Raw genomic sequence first — 21,912 nt, 5'->3', positions numbered from 1 at the left:
ACCTGATGTGCCTAGTATGTATTTCTTCAAGATAATGCTTTTCCCAGCAGACTCTTCGCCTGTTATGTGTCATGTGTCATGTGTCATTCACATAGATTGTTAAGTCACTAAAGTTGGTTATTTAGATATGCTACCAAATAACAAGTGTTGCTTGGATGTACAGGTGATTCGGTGGTTGTGGCCCCCTGCCCAGACACTCTCTAACACGGAGTTTCAGCTGTTGAGACAGACGTCAATCAATGTCGTTCGCCACCTGGGCATTGTGGGTGAATGCAACATTCAGTTTGCTCTTCATCCGACCTCAATGGAATACTGTATCATTGAAGTGAATGCCAGACTATCCCGAAGCTCTGCCCTGGCCTCAAAGGCTACTGGGTAAGCCCAGAATGATTGACCGCTGGTTTGCAGATTCTTCACAGATTGAATTGGAAAATTGACAGCTAGTGGAAGACGGTGCTGCATTTACAAGCTGTAGTCCCTATTTCTGTATGCTGGCTCCCAGTCATGTCCTGAGGACATGGTTATTAATGAATTGGCTGCCAGATTGAGGCAAATGGTATTGCTAGCTGGCTTTGTTTGCTGGCTAATCATAAACTAATCAAAATCTGGGTGGTCAAAGCAGGCTGCGAAAAATCTGCTTCTTAATTGCACTTTGCAGATGTTGTTAGAAAGTGCAAATTAATCCTTAATTTTAGTCCTCAATTAGCTTTTCAGGTGTATAGCAAATGTTAGGCAATGATATAGTTCACTGGACACAAGCATGCGATACACATTATTTTATCTTAGCAAAACTCCACAAGACCAAACAACGTAGAGTTTTTCGATAGGTAAATCTCAAAACTAAATTAATAAATTTGTATCTATTTAACAATTGCTAGCAAGCATAATTGGAGAGAAAATTTGTAAATATCTTCTGTTTCTACTAATATATTTAGCATCTAGTATTTAAATGCCATGGCATTTAAATGAAAAAAATATTTATGCCCAAAGATATGTTTATGTAACTACCCAGTGCTGCCTGGAGTGGTGAAAGGAATGTTGACATAAACAAGAGTCAAGAGACCTGAGTTCTCCTCTGGTTCTTCTACTAAAGGTGTGACTTTGGATACATCACTGATTGCCTCTATCAGTTTCCTTATCTGTTGAATGGGGAGTTGTACTAAAGAACTCATATGTAATTCTATAGTTCTATGAATTTTCTCAAATACAGTTACCCAAACTGACATTCCAGGAGAGTATAGTCCAGTTCCCAGAATGTTAGTTGTGTAAGGCACCCAAAATTCAAAGATAACCTGGAACCAGAGCAAAAACCCAAACTTCCAATGACTGCATTTTATGACCATGACATATCCCATAGTACCAGGTAACTCCACCATCTTCCTAGGTGCAGACGTGTATATATTTTTTCAAAAGAATATTTTGCAGATTCTTATTTTAGTGGAGGTTATACACAATTGAGCACTTTATTTATCAAGGAAAGTATTGATTTTGGGTTGAAGTGGTGAAGGTTGAGAGTTGTAGCACTGCATGTCAGGCATAGAGTGTAAATACAATCCATTCCTCTCTATCATGACTTGCTTTATTTTATAAGGGACTGTTAAATCTTCATACAGAACAGAGAATCAGGTGTGCTTTATACCCTGATGTAAAATGATACCAGAATTTCTAAGAAAAACCAGTGTATGTTTTGCACTGTTTTTAATACTTTTTACTGAAAGGAAAAAAAAAATGCCTCCTCCTTTACAGGTACCCATTGGCATTCATTGCTGCAAAGATTGCCCTAGGAATTCCACTTCCAGAAATCAAGAATGTTGTGTCGGGGAAGACATCAGCCTGCTTTGAACCCAGCCTGGATTACATGGTCACCAAGATTCCTCGCTGGGACCTCGATCGTTTTCACGGAACATCTAGTCGAATTGGTAGCTCTATGAAAAGTGTAGGCGAGGTGGGTCCTTGGTTTATTCCTCTAGTTCATTCTCATTCTCAGTTATTTTGTTAAACCCTTAGTGTCATTGGAAGTCTTAAGTTTGCCTGGATACTGGGCTCTTGATTGAAGAATGTATAGAAATTTCATTCCTCCCTAGTGTTTCAACATAAGACATAGCTGTTTTAAATCTTAATTTTCCAATCATGCTTCAAGGTGCACAACAGAATTATAACTCAAATGCCATGAAAGTTTTGTTGGCAGTGTTTCCACCAGATAAACGACTGTCATTCACTTTACATTTCGTGGAAAGAGTCCCCTTTTACAATGTTCATGGTAAAGCTTGTAGGCCAAAGGATTTAAGATGTAAGATAATTTCGTAATGTGTTCACTTAAGGTTTATTATCGAAAGATTTTTATTTTCAGTGAACATTTAACACATTACATTTAGTTTAACTCAAGTTAGTAAACATTTCCTGAGTTCTTACAACATGTAAGACACTGGGAGGTTTATAAAACAGTGAAGATGTAGATAATTGTGACATATTTTCTGTAGCTGGCAGGTGCAGAATATTTAAACAGAACCAAATATGAGTTAAACGGTGGTAAAATTTAAAATACAGTATTTACATGCAGGTGTTATGACAGCATAGTAGAATAGGGTCAGGGAAAGCTGGGATAGTTGTTCCACTGAAAAATGGTGAATTCACTTAATGAATGTGAATTTTAATAATATAAAGTATTAAAAGGCACAAATTTTGAGCAAAGACAATTATGTATTCCCTTTATTATTATATATGTATGTTTACTTCTCTTTTACTGAATAGACTCCATATACCACTATATACAATGTACTTAAAAATAATAAAAATTCATGGTGAGTTACTTATGGAACTAGTTACTTTAGGGCCAACTTTTAAATATGTAATAGTTACAAGGTTTATTAAATATTCCAAAATATTTTCTTAATTTGATAGTACCATAAAATATTTTATTTCTGGTACTTTTTAAGGCTTATTTCTGCTACTTTTTGAGGCTATGAATATATGTCTAACTCTTCAAACACCAGTATGCCTCACAAATTGCATATCTGAATTAGACTAACATTTTGTTTGTCCCTGCTCTTGAGGCTCTTCCCTTATTTCTAATTAAGTTTGTAGCAGTGTGAAAAGGTTATCTGTTTGGCTTTAGTGATCTCTGAATATGTATCTTGTCACTCAGTTGACATGAAGATTTACTAAACTGACATTAATGGGAATTTGGTCTATTTGAGGCATCATGGAAGTTTACTGAAGGGAGCATTATGACTGTTATTATTTTAAATTGGAGACCAAAAATGCATAGCAATCTATTATTCCATGGAAAGAATCAAAGACAGTGTTTATGCACTGAAAATAACTGGGTAGCCTTCAAGGTTAATTTAAGTTTAGTTCTGACTTGTAACTTGTCCAAACTAAATCTCCATATGGTTTTCCTAATTGATTAGTGTATGATCAGCTGCAAAGATTGTGGGAAGACATATTGAATTTGTCATGGGGAATTTAGTCTCCACCTACATTCAAAATCTGAATCTGTCAGTATTTGTTATGATTCTCAAGGTTCTATTAATATTAATGCTTAGCTTTAAAGAAAGACAGCCTGTCTTGGATACTGATACCCAGTTAGACATAGTTCTGTTTTTGTATTAATACATGTCTAGTTTCTCTTCATTTGCTTTTTATTCTGAAGGACATCTGCACAAAAGCAAACTCTTATTAAGGAAGGGTCTATATACTCTGGCCACAAATTCTTTATTTCCGTACTATGGTCCAAAGCAAATATGGGTCATTTCCTCATTAGTCTTAGCAAATTCCCTAAGTGATAAAAGAGTGACCCAATGATGTTAAAGACTCATTACATCAAAACTATGGAGAAAAGGAGAGGAAGAAAAATACATTTCAGTAGCATTCTTCTGCTCTATGTCTTGTTCCTACTCTTTTTTGAAAAATATTCAATTTTTAGTTTTGTTACAAATTAAAAACATGCAAGCTCTTTCTATAAATATGGGTTTTAAATGTGGATTACAGGTCATGGCTATTGGTCGCACCTTTGAGGAGAGTTTCCAGAAGGCTTTACGGATGTGTCACCCGTCTATAGACGGTTTCACTTCCCGTCTCCCAATGAACAAAGAGTGGCCATCCAACATCGATCTCAGAAGAGAGCTGGCGGAGCCATCCAGCACCCGCATCTATGCCATCGCCAGGGTAATATGGGACAAGGGGCCCAGTGCTATCAGATATTCTCTGAATATGGTCAGCCTAGACTTAAATGTAAAACTGAATCACTAAGTGGTTTTGAATTCAGGGACTTTTTTTGGAAAAAAATTAGTTCTCTTTAATAGTCTTAAATTGGAAACTTCTGTGTATTTCATTAGATTATTCTATAATTAATGAAAAATTATCCCTTTTTTGACTTAAAGTCTCCCCTTAAAGGGTACATTGCAGTTTTAAAGGATGATCACATAGGCAAAATGATCTTCCCTTTTAGTACACATATTATCAATACTCTGAGGTATTTAATAATACTGATTTGTCATTTCCTATCACTCTCATTACTCACTCCTTGAAAATGTGTAAAATTCTATTTAAGAAAGGAAGATTCATAAAATAATAATACCACTTGGTATGTGCTACCTAAGAGTCTAGAATAATCTTTATTTATTTGCTCCTTTTTCTGTGTTTAAGCAACAACAAACTATAAAGAACTTCTATGATTATAGGCTTTTCTGTGTAATTATTTTATTGGTTTTCTAGAACAAAAAAGCCCCATATTTCTCACTTCCACCCACCAGTTACCTTTAATACAAATTAAATGCCATATTAATCTCCTTTCTTGTTTACTATGCTTAGAATTCTGAAGTTTCAGCTCATCTGATTTTATAAAAGGTGACTTGGGCAGCTGGGATCTGTCTGGTCAGAAATCCCCGAATTGCTTTCTGACATTTAAGGAAGCTTAGGTATTAATCCTCCAACAGTGTTAGACTACACTGGAGCTACAAAGCCCTGATGACCATTGTATGTGTGTGTATGTGCATGTAGGATGAGTTGATGAAAATATGAATTTTCTCTTTAGAAAGGGAATCTGTCTCTATAATTGGTCTTTGTAGCAACAGAAAAATGCTGTTAGTGGTCTCAAACTCACTGCAACTTTTATGTCCATGTAAAGAGAGTCCTGCAGAGAGAGAAAGAAGGGAAGGGTATGTTTCCTTCAATGCATTCAATGTATACTCTCCTTACAGTTATGATTTCTAAATGCAGGTTAATTTCCACTGGAATTCTGAAGTAGTCTTGGAGATACTAGTATTTTTTGATGGACATTTCTCAATGCTGAGTTTCAAGATAATGGAGAATTAACATTTTTCCATGGTGGTGAGATGAGAGGTTATTCTAGAAAGCCATTTTACCTTCTTGTTCTTATTTCAGTCTTTTGCTTAAAAAGCAATGTACCACATTCATATATGTGTGTATGTGTGTGTGTGTATACATATAATTTTTTTCTCAAAGGGCAGTAAATAGATTTTTTTCCTTTAGTCTAGTAATCATACTTCTGCCATCTTGAGGTGGATGAAAAAAGGAAGTATTTCCGAGTTCCCAGCGAGGCTGTAAAACTCAAGCATATCTCTCATTCTTTTCTAACAGACTTATAAAGAATGAGAATTCAGGGAAAATGCGTGGAGATTCTTTCTTGCACACAGTACGAGCAAGAAGTGCAGGGTCTGAGGTATAAACTACTGCTTGCCAGAGTGCCGGGAGAAGGAACTGATTTCTGTTTGTTAGAGGTCATCATTACTGTTCATTTCCACAGCAACCAGGAACTTGGTGATTTTGACAAAGAGTTTAAGGAGTGTGGAGGGCTGAAGGGGAAAAAGAAGGAAGGGAGTGAGTAAATCTTCACTCGCTTTCGTGCTTCTTAGAAAGGGCAACTTGCTCTGAGGTCTGATTTCTGCAGCAGTCTTATTTCAGGATGACTGGTCATCACCTCTTTTGACTGGAAGAGAATGCAGGGCATTATTTTTGATTTGGGGAACATTAGAGTAACCTCAAACATGTTTGGGGTCGTTATGAACTTCATTACTGCTGTGTGACATGGCAGGTTGCAGCGCTTGAAGACCAAGTCCTAAGACTGGCAGGATCCTGCTTCCCACTCAGAACTGTGGATGTGATGCTGGTCATCCTTCCTCACAGTGAAATGACCACAGATTCCAGGTCCTCCCTCAATTGCAGGATAATTACTGCGTGCAGTCGTGTGAAAACATCCTTTGGTCTGCCAAAAGTGTCACTGACTTAAAGTTCTATCCCCCTCACAATGTTGATGGCCAAACAGCCAATTGTCCCTTTAATCACTTGGCAAAGAAGACAGAATATTAAGGAACCTGGCTACAGTTACAGGGAGAATTAAACAAAAGAGACATAGATAGACCTATGAAGCAAACATGCCTTTGAATATTCCCATTAGATGTCATTTCATTCTCGTCAACAGAATTATGAGCTGTATTGTCTCTCAACACTTGTAATCATGGTTTCTCAACACTTGTAATCATGGTCCCTCTGATACTAGAAATAAGTAAAAGTTTTTTTTTTAACATTTTTTATTGACTTATAATCATTTTACAATGTTGTGTCAAATTCCAGTGTTCAGCACAATTTTTCAGTCATTCATGGACATATACACACTCATTGTCACATTTTTTTCTCTGTGAGTTATCATAACATTTTGTGTATATTTCCCTGTGCTATACAGTGTAGTCTATTCTACAATTTTGAAATCCCAGTCTATCCCTTCCCACCCTCCACCCCCCTGGTAACCACAAGTCTGTATTCTCTGTCTGTGAGTCTATTTCTGTCCTTTATTTATGCTTTGTTTTTGTTTGTTTGTTTGTTTTTGTTTTTGTTTTTTAGATTCCACATATGAGCGATCTCATATGGTATTTTTCTTTCTCTTTCTGGCTTACTTCACTTAGAATGACATTCTCCAGGAGCATCCATGTTGCTGCAAATGGCATTATGTTGTCGGTTTTTATGGCTGAGTAGTATTCCATTGTATAAATATACCACCTCTTCTTTATCCAGTCACCTGTTGATGGACATTTAGGCTGTTTCCATGTTTTGGCTATTGTAAATAGTGCTGCTATGAACATTGGGGTGCAGGTGTCATCCTGAAGTAGATTTCCTTCTGGATACAAGCCCAGGAGTGGGATTCCTGGGTCATATGGTAAGTCTATTCCTAGTCTTTTGAGGAATCTCCACACTGTTTTCCATACTGGCTACACCAAACTGCATTCCCACCAGCAGTGTAGGAGGGTTCCCCTTTCTCCACAGCCTCTCCAGCATTTGTCATTTGTGGATTTTTGAATGACGGCCATTCTGACTGGTGTGAGATGATACCTCATTGTAGTTTTGATTTGCACTTCTCTGATAATTAGTGATACTGAGCATTTTTTCATGTGCTTTTTGATCATTTGTATGTCTTCCTTGGAGAATTGCTTGTTTAGGTCTTCTGCCCATTTTTGGATTGGGTTGTTTATTTTTTTCTTATTGAGTCGTATGAGCTGCTTATATATTCTGGAGATCAAGCCTTTGTCGGTTTCACTTGCAAAAATTTTCTCCCATTCCGTAGGTTTTCTTCTTGTTTTATTTCTGGTTTCCTTTGCTGTGCAGAAGCTTGTAAGTTTCATTAGGTCCCATTTGTTTATTCTTGCTTTTATTTCTTCTAGGAGAAAATTTTTGAGATGTATGTCAGATAATGTTTTGCCTATGTTTTCCTCTAGGAGGTTTATTGTATCTTGTCTTATGTTTAAGTCTTTAATCCATTTTGAGTTGATTTTTGTATATGGTGTAAGGGAGTGTTCTAGCTTCATTGTTTTACATGCTGCTGTCCAGTTTTCCCAACACCATTTGCTGAAGAGACTGTCTTTATTCCAATGTATATTCTTGCCTCCTTTGTCAAAGATGAGTTGACCAAAAGTTTGTGGGTTCATTTCTGGGCTCTCTATTCTGTTCCATTGGTCTATATGTCTGTTTTGGTACCAATACCATGCTGTCTTGATGACTGTAGCTCTATAGTATTGTCTGAAGTCTGGGAGAGTTATTCCTCCAGCCTCTTTCTTTCTCTTCAGTAATGCTTTGGCAATTCTAGGTCTTTGATGGTTCCATATGAATTTTATTATGATTTTTTCTAGTTCTGTGAAATATGTCCTAGGTAATTGGATAGGGATTGCATTAAATCTGTAGATTGCCTTGGGCAGTGTGACCATTTTAACTATATTGATTCTTCCAATCCAAGAGCATGGAATATCTTTCCATTTTTTAAAGTCTTCTTTAATTTCCTTCATCAATGGTTTATAGTTTTCTGTGTATAATTCTTTCACCTCCTTGGTTAGATTTATTCCCAGATATTTTATTACTTTGGGTGCTATTTTAAAGGGGATTGTTTCTTTACTTTCTTTTTCTGTTGATTTATCATTAGTGTAAAATGCAACTGATTTTTGAATGTTAATTTTGTAACCTGCTACCTTGCTGAATTCTTCAATCAGCTCTAGTAGCTTTTGTGTGGACCTTTTAGGGTTTTCTATATATAGTAACATGTCATCAGCATATAATGACACTTTTACCTCTTCTTTTCCAATTTGGATCTCTTTTATTTCTTTCTCTTGCCTGACTGCTGTGGCTAGGACTTCCAGGACTATGTTGAATAGGAGTGGTGATAGTGGGCATCCTTGTCTTGTCCCAGATTTTAGTGGGAAGCTTTTGAGTTTTTCACCATTGAGTACTATGCTGGCTGTAGGTTTGTCATATATAGCTTTTATTATGTTGAGATATGTTCCCTCTATACCCACTTTGGCGAGAGTTTTTATCATAAATGGGTGTTGAATTTTATCAAATGCTTTTTCTGCATCGATTGAGATGATCATGTGGTTTTTGTCCTTTCTCTTGTTGATGTGATGTATTACACTGATTGATTTGCGTATGTGGAACCAGCCTTGTGTCCCTGGGATGAACCCCACTTGGTCATGATGTATAATCTTTTTTATGTGTTGTTGGGTTCTATTTGCTAAAATTTTGGTGAGGATTTTGGCGTCTATGTTCATCAGTGATATTGGCCTATAATTCTCTTTTTTTGTAGTGTCTTTGCCTGGTTTTGGTATCAGGGTGATGGTGGCTTCATAGAATGAGTTTGGGAGTATTCCCTCCTTTTCAATCATCTGGAAGAGTTTGAGAAGGACTGGTATGAGTTCTTCTTTGTATGTTTGGTAGAATTCCCCGGTGAAGCCGTCCGGTCCTGGACTTTTATTTGTAGGGAGGTTTTTAATTGCTATTTCTATTTCCTTTCTAGTGATCGGATTGTTCAAGTGTTCAGATTCTTCTTGATTCAGTTTTGGTGGACAGTATGTTTCCAGAAACTTGTCCATCTCCTCTAGGTTATCCAGTTTGGTTCCATATAGTTTTTCATAATATTCTCGTATGATATTCTGTATTTCTATTTTGTTTGTTGTAATTTCTCCATTTTCCTTTCTTATTTTGCTAATTTGTGCTCTCTCTTTTTTCTTCTTTGTGAGTTTGGCCAGAGGTTTGTCGATTTTATTTACTTTTTCAAAAAACCAGCTTTTGGTTTGGTTGATTTTTTCTATGGTCTTGTTAATCTCTATTGTATTTAATTCCTCTCTGATCTTTATTATTTCCTTCCTTCTGCTGCTTTTTGGGGCTTTTTGTTCTTCTTTTTCTAATTCATTCAGGTGGTGGGTTAAATTGTTTCTTTGAGATTGTTCTTCTTTTTTGAGGAAGGCCTGTATCGCTATAAACTTCCCTCTTAGCACTGCCTTTGCTGTGTCCCATAGGTTTTGAGTGGTTGTGCTTTCATTATCATTTGTCTCAAGGTATTTTTTAATTTCAGCTTTGATTTCCTCATTGATCCATTGTTTTTTCAATAACATATTGTTTAATCTCCATGCTTTCCTTTTTTTCTCCTTTGTTTCTCTGTTGTTGATTTCCAGTTTCATGGCATTGTGGTCAGTAAAGATGCTTGAGATAATTTCTATCTTCTTAAAATTGTTGAGGTTTCTTTTGTGCCCAAGTACATGATCGATCCTGGAAAATGTTCCATGTGCACTTGAAAAGAATGTATATCCTATTTTTTGGGGGTGTAATGCTCTGAAAATATCCACCAAATCTAGTTTTTCTATTGTAGTATTTAATTTCTCTGTTGCTTTGTTTATTTTCTGTCTGGAAGATCTGTCTAGTGATGTTAATGCAGTGTTAAAATCTCCAACTATGATTGTATTCCCATCAATATCCCCCTTTATCTCTGTTAGTAATTCTTGTATGTACTTAGGTGCTCCTATATTGGGTGCATATATATTAACGAGTGTAATATCCTCATCTTGTATCACTCCTTTAATCATTATAAAATGTCCTTCTTTATCTTTCTTTATGGCCTTTGTTTTAAAGTCTATTTTGTCTGAAATCAGTACTGCAACACCTGCTTTTTTGGCTTTTCCATTTGCATGGAATATCCTTTTCCATCCTTTCACTCTCAATCTATATGTGTCCTTCTCCCTAAAGTGGGTCTCTTGTATGCAGCATATTGAAGGTTCTTGCTTTATTATCCAGTCTGCCACTCTGTGTCTTTTGACTGGAGCATTTAGTCCATTAACAGTTACAGTAATTAATGATAGATGTGTGTTTATTGCCACTTTGAACTTATCTTTGCAGTTGAATTGGTATATCCTCTTTGTTCCTTTCTTCTTCCTTTTGTGGTTTGGTAATTTTCCTTTGTATTATCATGGATTTTATTTAATTTTTGTGACTCCTTTGTAAATTTTTGGCTTGTGGTTACCCTTTTTTGTAAATCTATCAACCCATTACTATAACTGTTTTTATTAAACTGATAGTAACATGATCTCAAACCCATCCTACTGTTAAAAAAATTTTAAAAAGAAAGAAAAAAGTATTCTATATTTCCCTGCCTCCCTCTCCCACTCTCAGTGATTTGTATGTCTTCTTTTATAATTTCATGTTTACTTTATTTGTAATTCATGAGTTATCACCTTTCCAGTTGTGTGTTTCTCATTTCTGTAGCATCCTGCTGCTTTTCTATTTAGAATAGCCCTTTCAATATTTCTTTTAGCATGGGTTTAGTGTTGCTAAACTCCTGCAGCTTTTTTTTGTCTGTGAAACTCTTTATTTCTCCTTCTATCCTCAAAGATAGCCTTGCTGGATAAAGGATCCTAGGCTGCATCTTTTTTTTCATTCAGGGCTTTGAATATATCTTGCCACTCCCTTCTGGCCTGTAGTGTTTGTGTAGAGAAATCAGCTGAGAGCCTTATGGGGGTTCCCTTGTAACTTACTCTTTGCTTTTCTCTTGCTCCCTTTAGATTCATTTCTTTATCCTTGACTCTGGCCATCTTGATTATGATATGTCTTGGTGTGGGTCTATTTGGGTTCTTCCTGTTTGGGACCCTCTGAGCTTCCTGTACTTGGATATCTGATTCCTTCTTTAAGTTTGGGAAGTTTTCAGTCATGATTTCTTCAAAAACCTTTTCAATCCCCTTTGATCTTTCTTCTCCTTCTGGGACCCCTATTATGCGAAGATTGGGATGCTTTATATTATCCCATAGGTCCCTTATGCTATTTTCATTATTTTTTATTTGCTTCTCTTGTAGTTCTTCTGAATGGGTGCTTTCTATTGCCCTGTCTTCTAGATCACTAATTCGTTCCTCTGCATTATCTAGTCGGCTTTGCACAGCTATTAGATCATTCCTCATCTCTGTCAATGAGTTTACCCAGTCTACTTGGCTCTTCTTTACAGCTTCAATTTCATTTTTGACATATTTTATATCTCTAAACACTATCTCTTTTAATTCCTTCAGCAATTCGATCACTCCCTTTTTGAAATCTTGATCTAGTAGGCTATCGATGTCTATTTCGTTGATCTTTCTTTCAGGGGATTTCTCTTGTTCTTTTAATCGGGAAATGTTTTTCTGCTTCTTCATCTTGCTCATACCTCTTTGGCACTGTGGTTTATGGAGTATCAGTTGTTTATTTTGGTCCTTAAGGATTTTATCTATCTAATGCCTATTTAGGAATAGAACTTAGGAAAAAAAGAAAAAAAAATAAGAGAGAGAGAAAGAATTTTAAAAGAAGGGAGAAAGAGGGTTTGAAAACAGTGTATAATGAATAATAGAAGAGTGAGTTGAAGCAGAGTATTAATCGGGTTGAGACGTCCTTTTAAAACCTTTAGAAAAAAAGGGGCGGGGGATGAATAGATGTATTTGAAACCTGTGTCTAATCAATAGCAGGACATCAAAACCCAAGAGAAATAGAAATGAATTAAGAAGTAAAGATTAAGAGAGTAATAGAAAATAGAACAGGTAAAAACAGATTTAAAAAAAAGGGGGGGGGGGTTGTCGGTGTTCTCCTGGAGTCTGTGTGCTTTTACTGTGAAGTCTTTCTGTCTTCGTCCTGTTTTGGAAGCTCAGCTTGCTGTTTTCAGAGGCCCTCCTGTTGGTGCCCTCTTCTGTGCTGCTCCCAGCACCTGTCGGCAAGCAGATCGCGCCTCCTCCTAACACTGGGTCAGGTGCAGCTCTCTGCTGTGGGCGGGCGGGTCGCTGCCCCTCCGGATGCCGCAGTCAGATGTTGCAGACTGGCCGGGTAGGAGGGCGGGTCGTGCCCCCTCCCAGCACAGTCAGTCAGGGGCTGTGTTCCTGCCCGAAAGACCGGGGGGCCGCTCTCCCTCTACCTGCGCCGCCGGTAGTTCCGCTCTCTGTGCGGCTGCGCGCTCCGCCCTGGTCAGCGCTCCGCAGGTGGGCTCGGGGAAGACCGAGGGACAGCCTTGTCCCTGCTCCGAGCCAAAACCCAGCTCCTTGTTTGTCTTTGTGGAACAAGTTTTCTGAGGGACTAGGATGGAAGGATCCTATCTGCCCCGGGCTGCAGGCCAGTCTCAGTCTGGCCTTTGAGGCTGCTAAGCCCTTCCGTGGGGATGCAGGTTTCGCCCCCGCCCCCGACCCCGCCTGAGTGCTCAGCGCGGAGGATATGGCGGCTGTGCCTGAGCCCTGCCTCTATTCCCCCGAAAACTTTCCGCGGGTTTTCAGAGATGGGGGTGTGCACCCTTCCCCCGAGAGCACATCAACCTTGCTGTTTTGTGGAGGGCCCAGGTTGTTCTGCCCTGTGCACCCACAGCCACGGCGCGCAGCCCCTTGCGTTCCCCCGGGGCTGCCTTCATGCAGCCACTTCCGTCCTCCGCCCGGCTTGTGCAGCCTGGCCCTGACCGCTGCTGCCGGCCCGCGTCTCAGGCTGGGTGTCGGGGGGCGCTCTGTGCCCGTTTAACTTAGTTCTGTTAGTCAAGGGCTGCTCTGTACAGATCCGAGCCTCGGAGGCTCCCCCTCCGTCCCGCTGGCCTCTCAGTTGGAGAGGGGAGACCCAGCGAGCGAGCGCCAGTCCTCCTTTGCCGCTCCCTCCCCGCGGGACCCGTCCCGCTCTGCTTTGCCTTTTGTTCTTTCTTTTTTCCTTTTCTCCTACCAGATTTTTGGCCTCTTTATCTTTTGAAGAGGGCGATGTTCTGTCGGAGTTCCACAGGTGCTCTGGTTGGCTGAGTGGGTCTGTAGATGTGGGTCTTGGTGTATTTGTGGGAGAGGGTGACCTGCGAGCGTCCTTCTACTCCGCCATCTTCTCCCTCCTATGAAATAAGTAAAAGTTTTAAGAAAATTAAGAAATATAACAGCAGTCATTAGTTACACATATTTCTTAGTGGGATTTAAAAATGCAGCATTCCATTCTAAAATACATTGTTTTGAAATATTAATTGATTAACATTTTTTTCATCGACTATAGATATCTAAAAATAGTAAAGACTAAGAGTAGGCACCTTTTGAATATGAAGGTTTTGGTTTTGAGAGTTTCTCTCTTCTTTCAGCTGCCTTTTGTACTCAGCTTTATGACCCACAGTTGTAATTTTACTTTTGAGAAATTGTTAAAGTAAGCTTGAGGAAAAAGCCGAGCTGCCTGTCAGAACAGCAGTTATTACTACATTGTTTTAGAATATTTTAGGATTTTGTAAAATGCCCGTCTTAGCACAAAAGTCACAGTAACTGATCCAGAATAATTTTCTGAAGTCCTCTGTGGGGAAATATTCTAGAGAAATAACACCAAGCCAGAGATATGATCCATAAATTCTCACTGACTGGTTTGTGTGAATGTGGAGTGAAGTGATAAAAATACGCGAAATATGCTAAAGGGTAATTATCCAAAATACAAGTTAAAAGATCATTATATTGATTCTACATTTTCTTACCGATTTGGCGTAACTATAGTTTCAAGAGATTCTCTCTAATTCCAAAAAGATGTCTCAGATTTAGAATCTAATTGGTCACACAGTCATATAAAAAGCAGTCATATAAAGAGCCTGTTCAGGGGATTTTTCTGAGCACACACCACTCTGACTAACTCGGGGCGCCTCCTTTGCATGCCGTTTGTGGATATAGTTGGCGATGTCTGTCGGTTTATTGGGAGGAACATCAGTGATATGGTATCAGTTTCATTCTCAGTCTACAGCCTCAGGCTCTCTGAATAACATGGAGAGGAAAGGCTGCCATGTTTTCAACCAAATAAGACATTTATAAAGTGTTTGCCAAAGACAACAGCTCTTCTCCTTTTGGCAGGCGTTGGAAGACAACATGTCCCTTGACGAGATTATGCAGCTCACATCCATTGACAAGTGGTTTTTGTATAAGATGCGTGACATTTTAAACATGGAAAAGACACTAAAAGGGCTCAACAGGTAAGGCCGTAGTGCTTTGATTGACTCCAGGTATCCTCTGTGCAAGTTTGTCTTCCTCTTACCCTTCCATGTTTGGCCCAAATTCTGCTTCAGTGAAGTAAATGGTGCCAATGTTGAAAAGCAGTAGCCATAGCTGGGAGAAATGGCAGTTTTTAGATGTTTACCTTTTAAAGTCATCTATTAATATTTTTAGTTTTCTCCTACCCCTACCCTTGCCATCAAACATGGTGATATTTTTATTAGGTCTTTTGAATTTATGAAAATTAGTGTACATTTATGAATTCATGTGCTATTTAATTACCAAGCATTACTTAGATTTAGATTTTATTAATCAATAATGAAATGAATAATATTTCTGTTTTCTGTAAATGTTCCAAGTTCTGAAGTCTATATTTTGCTTTTAATATTAACCTACATGTTGCTGCGTATGGATGAGCAAACATATGCCTCTTGCATTCTACTGATATTTTTAACATTGGGACATTCAGTTTAGCATGCAAATAAGCTACATTCAAATTTCTGTTCATAGACTCTTTACCTCGTGCTAATTTGCATTTTTATCTCCTTCATGGCCAATTATTTTTAAAAAGTTTATTTCATGTTCAGAATATTCTGATAATATCAGTGCTTTAAAATCTACTTTTTTTTTTAATTTCATGAGAAGGTCGTTCCTCGAGACACATGCAGTCACAGATAGGTTTTAAGCATGGATCTTTGGTAATAGGAGCATTACCAATTTCAGAAAGACAGTAAAATCCTCTTTAGCTTCTCCCCTTCAAGAGGGCTTTGAAATAGTACTGGGAAGAACTCTCACCTGCAAGCCTAGGCGTGTGTTTAGAGGGAAAAATTTTGTTTGCATAAATTATTCTCAAGTGATTTTAGTAAATGTAGAAAAGTTAATCACTTAAAATGTGGCTGAAGACGGTGGATGCTCTCAAAGCCTGGATTTCTCAACTCAAACTACTGCATCATATAATTGGGTTACTGTGTTTACCTAATCAAGATGCACACAAACTGGGCAATAAAAACACTTGCTTTTCTTTTTAAGTAAAATGAGGTTCTTTTTCATCCATTCAACAATTACCTGCAGCGATGCTTAGTTTTGAAAATCGGGGATTCCAATCTGCCAAATGTGAAACTAGCTTAGTTGCTTGTAAGTCATCCTTCGTGGTGATCACATAAAATGAACAGTAGATAGCAGATAAGTTAAGAATTGAGCCTGTACATTCATCTTAGAATTTTGCTGACTTGAGGTTTCCTTTCTTGGTTTATGATGCCAGCAGAATTTCTATGTTGAATTATAGTCTTGTTCCAGTGTTTTCAGTTTCAGACAACTGATTTCAAATGCCTCTGAAACCACTCCAATTAAACCACAGGAGGGTGCTAGAAACTTACAGTATGCTAATTGTAGCCATGGAAGAGACCTGGGGTGAAAAACAACAGATGTTATTGTGATTTAAATTTCCACTTGATATACATTCTGATTTTTGGACAAATTAGATGTTTTAATTGAATAGCTTCTGTTACAACCAGAAGGTAAGTTGAAATTCTAACTAAGCAGAAATGAGTGTACGTTGATAGTAAAATAGGTGCTTGGAGGATTATTAGAACGGCTCACTGTTACAGATCACTTATAATATCTTTCTGACTTTCACATTCTGTTGTATTTGTTGCTGATAATTTGACATTTTAAACTAAAGTCTCCATTTTCTGGCATAAATCTATATTTGTAAATGTAGATTTTTATATTGTTCATAATGATCTACACTAAAATTTTTTTGTATAAAGCTTTTAATAATTTAAAAGATTCTAAAACAGAATGCTTACAGTTATCTCTTGTTTCAAGAACTCAACAGATGATCGATGATGTTAGGGTGTTAACTAAATCCTGAACTGATTATTATCTGAGGGCCACTTTACTGTTTAATTAATTTTTTTGAGTGTCATAGATGCACACATAGCAATTCGATAGTGATTGTTATTTAGAAGCGCTGGATAAATAAAATAAGAATAGATGGCCACTGAAGCTACCTTTCTTAATTGTTCTGTGTTACACTGGGGTCTGAGGTTGAAAGAATATTGCAACTAATGGTGTAGGACTTGCCTTTTTCTTGCCCTATTTTGATTATCCTCACCATTAGCCTGGATTATGACATCTTCTGCTTTTTCTCAGCCTCTAATTACCCAGGGATGCTCAGACATCAAGGAAGATACTGCTACAACAGTAATAGGAGTTCTCTAGTAACAGTTGGCATTGTATGGCTGAATTATGTATTGCCAGTTGGGAAAAGGTTAAGATCAGCTGCTCTTCTTCATTTGTATTTACCTATAGTTAACTTTGTTTCAAAATCTCAGCTGGTCCCATGTTGGAAAGGCTGGCTTTAGATGCAGGCTTAGGAGGTAGCTATTTCTTTGGTGTGATTTGGGACGATCCCTAAATTCTCTTGCCTGAATATATTTCTGGTACCAACGTGCTCAAGTCCCTTTGAAATTTTCTTATAGGTCCATGGGAAATAGACAGTGGGAATCTTAATTAGGAGAAAAGGAGAAGCTTAAAGAGAGGATAAAGTATAGAATGCTAAATGTGGGTAAAATTTCACCTGGTTCCTTCCTTGTGGATTGGAAAGAGCACAGGCCATGGGGCCAGTCCAGATAGATGGGTGTGCACCACGGAATCACGGGCACGTGACCTCCCTCACTTCTCCAACCTCACATTCTTCCAGCTAATGTCTACTATAATTTTGTTATGGAGCTTAAATGATATATGCGTAAAGGACCTCTGGCGCATAAGTGCCCAAGAAAGTTTTCTCTCATTCTCCCTGAAGATGGAAATGCTACTTGTTATAATGAAGAGTATTTTGTGATTTTAGATATTACGCATTTTAAGACCCATTTTCAGAGTCACAATTTACACTTGCTTATATATTTTGCAATGTATCATTTCTTAATTTTCTTTATGATGCATTGGCACTGATTTTAATACCAGCCCTATTTTTGTTATGAGGAAGCAATGATAGCTAGTGATACAAGTGTCATTCTTATCAAAAGATCAATACCAGTCCATTATGCTAATGGGCAAAAATCCCCACTCTACAGTTGTTAATCATGCTAAAATTCTTCTAAAATCCAATAAACACATTAACTAGCAGAAGATGAGACGAGCACTTACAGTGATGGCAGTCTATGACTTATATTTACATATAGTCGTCTGAAATGAGGTCCAGAATTTGACTTCCAAATGGAATATACCCAATGTAGGCATATATGTGAATGTCTCATACTGGAGTAGAGAAACAAAACAATGATGTTAACAAGGTTGGCACTGTGGAAGTAGCTGATCAGTTTTTCATGTCTGTGAGAAAGTGGAAATTATAATTTTCTTACTTCCTTGAAGAGTGGAGAGAAACACGTATCACGCTGAGGATGAAGTATGAAAGCCCAGTCTTCTCCCGGGTGAGGGGACAAGTTAGCCAGGTGGTAGAGTGATCAGCTCAGCATCCCTCAGCATCTCAGCTCTGAGTGCTTGCTTCCATCAGAACTCAGTTTGCCATCTTCAATACATGGGCCCAGCAAGGGCAACCCTCTGGAAACTTCCAGAGCAAAATCCATTCTTACCAACTTAGGTATTAATCACTATTCAGACAGCTTCAGCAAGAAAAATTCCTCTTCTCTACTTGAGTTCACTGACTTTCTCCTTTTATTCTTAAATTGTTTATTGCTGCCCAAGGGCCTGCTAGGAAAGTTGACTGTTCTAGGCAGTTCCCCAAATTTATAAGCTGGTGTAGTGGCATTAATCGACCTGGAGTGATAACATATTTCACAGTGGATTTCTTTAGGTTTTTAAAAGTTTCTCTTTACTCAGTGTGATGTGAGTTGTATCATGGAGGATTCCAATGTGTTATGCATATGCATTGGGATCTAGATGTTTGAACTTCACGTTACAAGACCACTTTGCAAGGAGTGTAAAAAATTCGAGCCTGTCAGAAGTTTCAGTGTAGCTGTAACATTTGCATGAGCTTATCCATTGGCCTTCACTGCCAAGCTACCCTGACTTTAGTATATTTTCCCCACACTCACTTATCTTACCAACACTGATTCCTTCACACATAATGCTTCTCCCATATAGCATTTTCACTAGAAGAAAAATATGCTTATTTTGATCTATTAAAAATTACAAAAATCTCACCTGTAATCCTTTCCTCCATTAGTGCTTAGACATTCAATTTTGGTCATGCAAATAAATCCGAATTGGAGGGCAGAAGTGCAGGTACCATAAGTCAAGCAGATAAATATGTCAAATGTTTTTATCAACTAGAGTCTTTTGGTAAGAATTGTTCAATAAAGTACAAAGAATGGGTTTAGAACAGAGACTTGAATTTTAATTCAGTCAAACACCTTCCAAGTGCAAGGTAATAATCACCAAATTTGTTGACTACGTATCAGACACTGCTCTAATACATTGTTTCATTTAATCATTCCCATAACCTAAGAAGTCAGTAATTATCCTGACTTTAGAGATACGAAACTGAGGCACTGAGCTATTTAGCAATTTTTTGGTATCACATGCTAGTAAATGACAGAATTAAGACCAAATCTGAGCAGGACTCTAGAACCAAGGATGTTTGATATTTAACCACTGTGCTATATATAAGTGTGTATGTGTGTGAACACATATACATATGTACAGCAACACATATGTGTATGTATATATGCATAGATACATATGTATATGTGTCTATGTATATATACACGTACATATATAGATGTGTGTGTGTGTGTATATGTTTAAGGATATGGAGAAGTGAATTATATAATGTCTGGAGAAAATAAGATTACGTATAGGAGACACTTCCAGTATAGTTACGTAGTTAATAAAGAGAGAATAGTCCCATCAATGTAGAAGTAGCACATCTGATAAAGAGTTCAACTATATTAGTAATTAATAGATGAGCACAGGTACAAAAATAGCTCGGCTGAACCCCTTTTACTGTAAGTAAGTAAGGAAGTCAGCTATAGTAAAGCTGGTTTGTGGACAAGAACTATTTCAGGACATTACTCCTCAAACATTTTTATTTATAATATTAAATTGGATTATCAATTTTAGGTGAAAGACAATCATGTTACTTAAAAAAAGAACAACAATGTGAGCAGGCAGGAGAAACACTGAGTGCTAATTACCAGCTTTGAGCATCTGCCTATCCTCTGCTTAGAACTCTTTTTAAATTTTTTCATTTCCTAATTTTAATTTTTGGATTCTTCAGCTATTTCTGACTGACTGTCTAGCTCAAGAATTTTATTGTACCCACTTAAGTTCTATAATTTTGCTCTTTTACTGGCTAAAACTAAGTTGAATTAAATTTTGAATCTTTCCTTCAAGTGATTGGATTAAAGAAGACAGCCAGCCAGGGCTTGTGCTGTACCATGTTAGATCTCCAAAGGGAAGGGTTCCACCATTTATGATAACTGCATTTCATTCAATTTGGGCAATTTTCCTAGAATGGTCCATTTTGCTTCTTGTTTTTTTGTTGTTGTTGTTTTGCACAATGCTGCTACTTATGTTGGCAACATCATGCTTAACTATTTAAAAGGAATCTGTTTTCATCCATCTTAGAGATTCAAAAGTAGGGGATATGGCCATTGTGATACAGTTCATGCCATATAAGTATATGAGGCTAAAATTTGGATTTATTTCTCTACTAATTGTTGATATAAACTTAATTTTCTATGGATTAATGTGCAAATTATTCAGGAAATGCTTTTGTCCAATATATTATAGGGTTTTTTTTTTACTATTTTAATTCTGATATTAATATTCTCTTCCCCCCTCACTGCCACTTATTGCTACAATCAATGTAGTAAAAAAGAGAAGGACCCAATTTTCATATGAACATCACTAAGTTCAGTGTGATAAACTACGTCCGTTGATGAGTGCTGGAAAGTCATAGGTGTGCCTGTAACTTAGGAAAACAATCTAGGGCAAGCCTGGTGAGTTCCACTTGGGCATTCAAGTGCTAAATTGAGCTCAGTAAATTTGGTCATTTCCCTGCAGCCACAAACTTCTGGCAGATGTAATAATGCAGGTGTCACCTTAGCTGGAACACTCCCTTTGAATGTCCTCTCCTCCACATGTTAGTTTCTATTGACTTTTTATTTAACTTGCTCACAAGGCATGGCAAAACTGGACAAGAATGTTTTGTGCTTATATTTGATTGAAGTTTTCCAGGGGGAAAGTGCCCCCTAAAAGTTGTTAACCCTTAGGCATAAGACAGAGAAGGGTCAGTACTTAACTTTCTAATGATAACTTATACTTTCTGGTAGAAAAAATATATATAACAATAAACAATTAGCCTTGAAGTGTATTAAATATAGAAGCAATTTAGAGAAAGAAATAGATATATTTCATTGTATGTAACATATGAGCACATGCTATACTTTTTATGCTCCTTTACTGTGATATGTTTGTGATACCATTTGTTGTTTCCTCCACTCCAGTCTGTGGACATTTAAGTATATATACTAAGTATGTGGGTATTTATTATTTTGAATGCAGAATGAAAATAGAGATGTTTGGATACTTTAATGGAACTCATTGATTTGACTTGCAGAAAATGGGTTATGTCCCCTGTATTCGCTATCAACTCACATTATAGTTCACTAAATCTCAGTTTCACTGTAGTTTAAAAAAAGTACTCTTTTATTTTACTAGGCAGTCATGCTGCTAAGATGAATATATAATATATTATGTGTAAAGTAATTGACTTTAAAGGAAAACAATTTTATCAGTTACTACATATTACTATCTTATGGTTTTAGTCTTCATACCCTAAATCATTTATCTGATAAACCTCTTTCAGAATACCAAATATTGGACCTTACATAAAAAAGTTTATTTTTCTCTGTAAAGAGGAGCATTACTGTGAGAATTTCCATACCTATGAACTAATGCCAAAAATACATTTTATTTTTAATTTGTTTTATGTTCCATGTGATAAGATGAGATATTTTAGGTGATGTCACAGATTTGACAGGCGTCTATTAATTTTTAAGTAATAATTTCTTGTATCATATATATCTTAAATAATATTTTACATCAAATATTTAATGTTTTGAGAACCCTCATTGAATTCATTATTTAAACAATGTTTTTTTTAATTGAAGTATAGTCAATTTACAATGTT

The 21,912-nt window shown here is 37.2% G+C and overlaps 1 protein-coding gene across 1 annotated transcript in view; it reads left to right on the top strand.

Moving 5' to 3' along the window:
• Window positions 1-21,912, top strand: part of CPS1 (carbamoyl-phosphate synthase 1) — a 124,109-nt gene that overhangs the window by 50,538 nt on the left and 51,659 nt on the right. The window contains 5 exon segments of the mRNA XM_032479946.1: window positions 164-183; window positions 185-375; window positions 1,747-1,945; window positions 3,991-4,167; window positions 14,616-14,734. Of these exon segments, the coding sequence (XP_032335837.1) occupies window positions 164-183; window positions 185-375; window positions 1,747-1,945; window positions 3,991-4,167; window positions 14,616-14,734 (706 nt within the window).

The sequence above is a fragment of the Camelus ferus genome, chromosome 5, assembly GCF_009834535.1.
Source record: "Camelus ferus isolate YT-003-E chromosome 5, BCGSAC_Cfer_1.0, whole genome shotgun sequence".
In the NCBI taxonomy this organism is placed as follows: domain Eukaryota; kingdom Metazoa; phylum Chordata; class Mammalia; order Artiodactyla; family Camelidae; genus Camelus; species Camelus ferus.
This window is presented reverse-complemented; position numbering and strand designations above follow the sequence as displayed.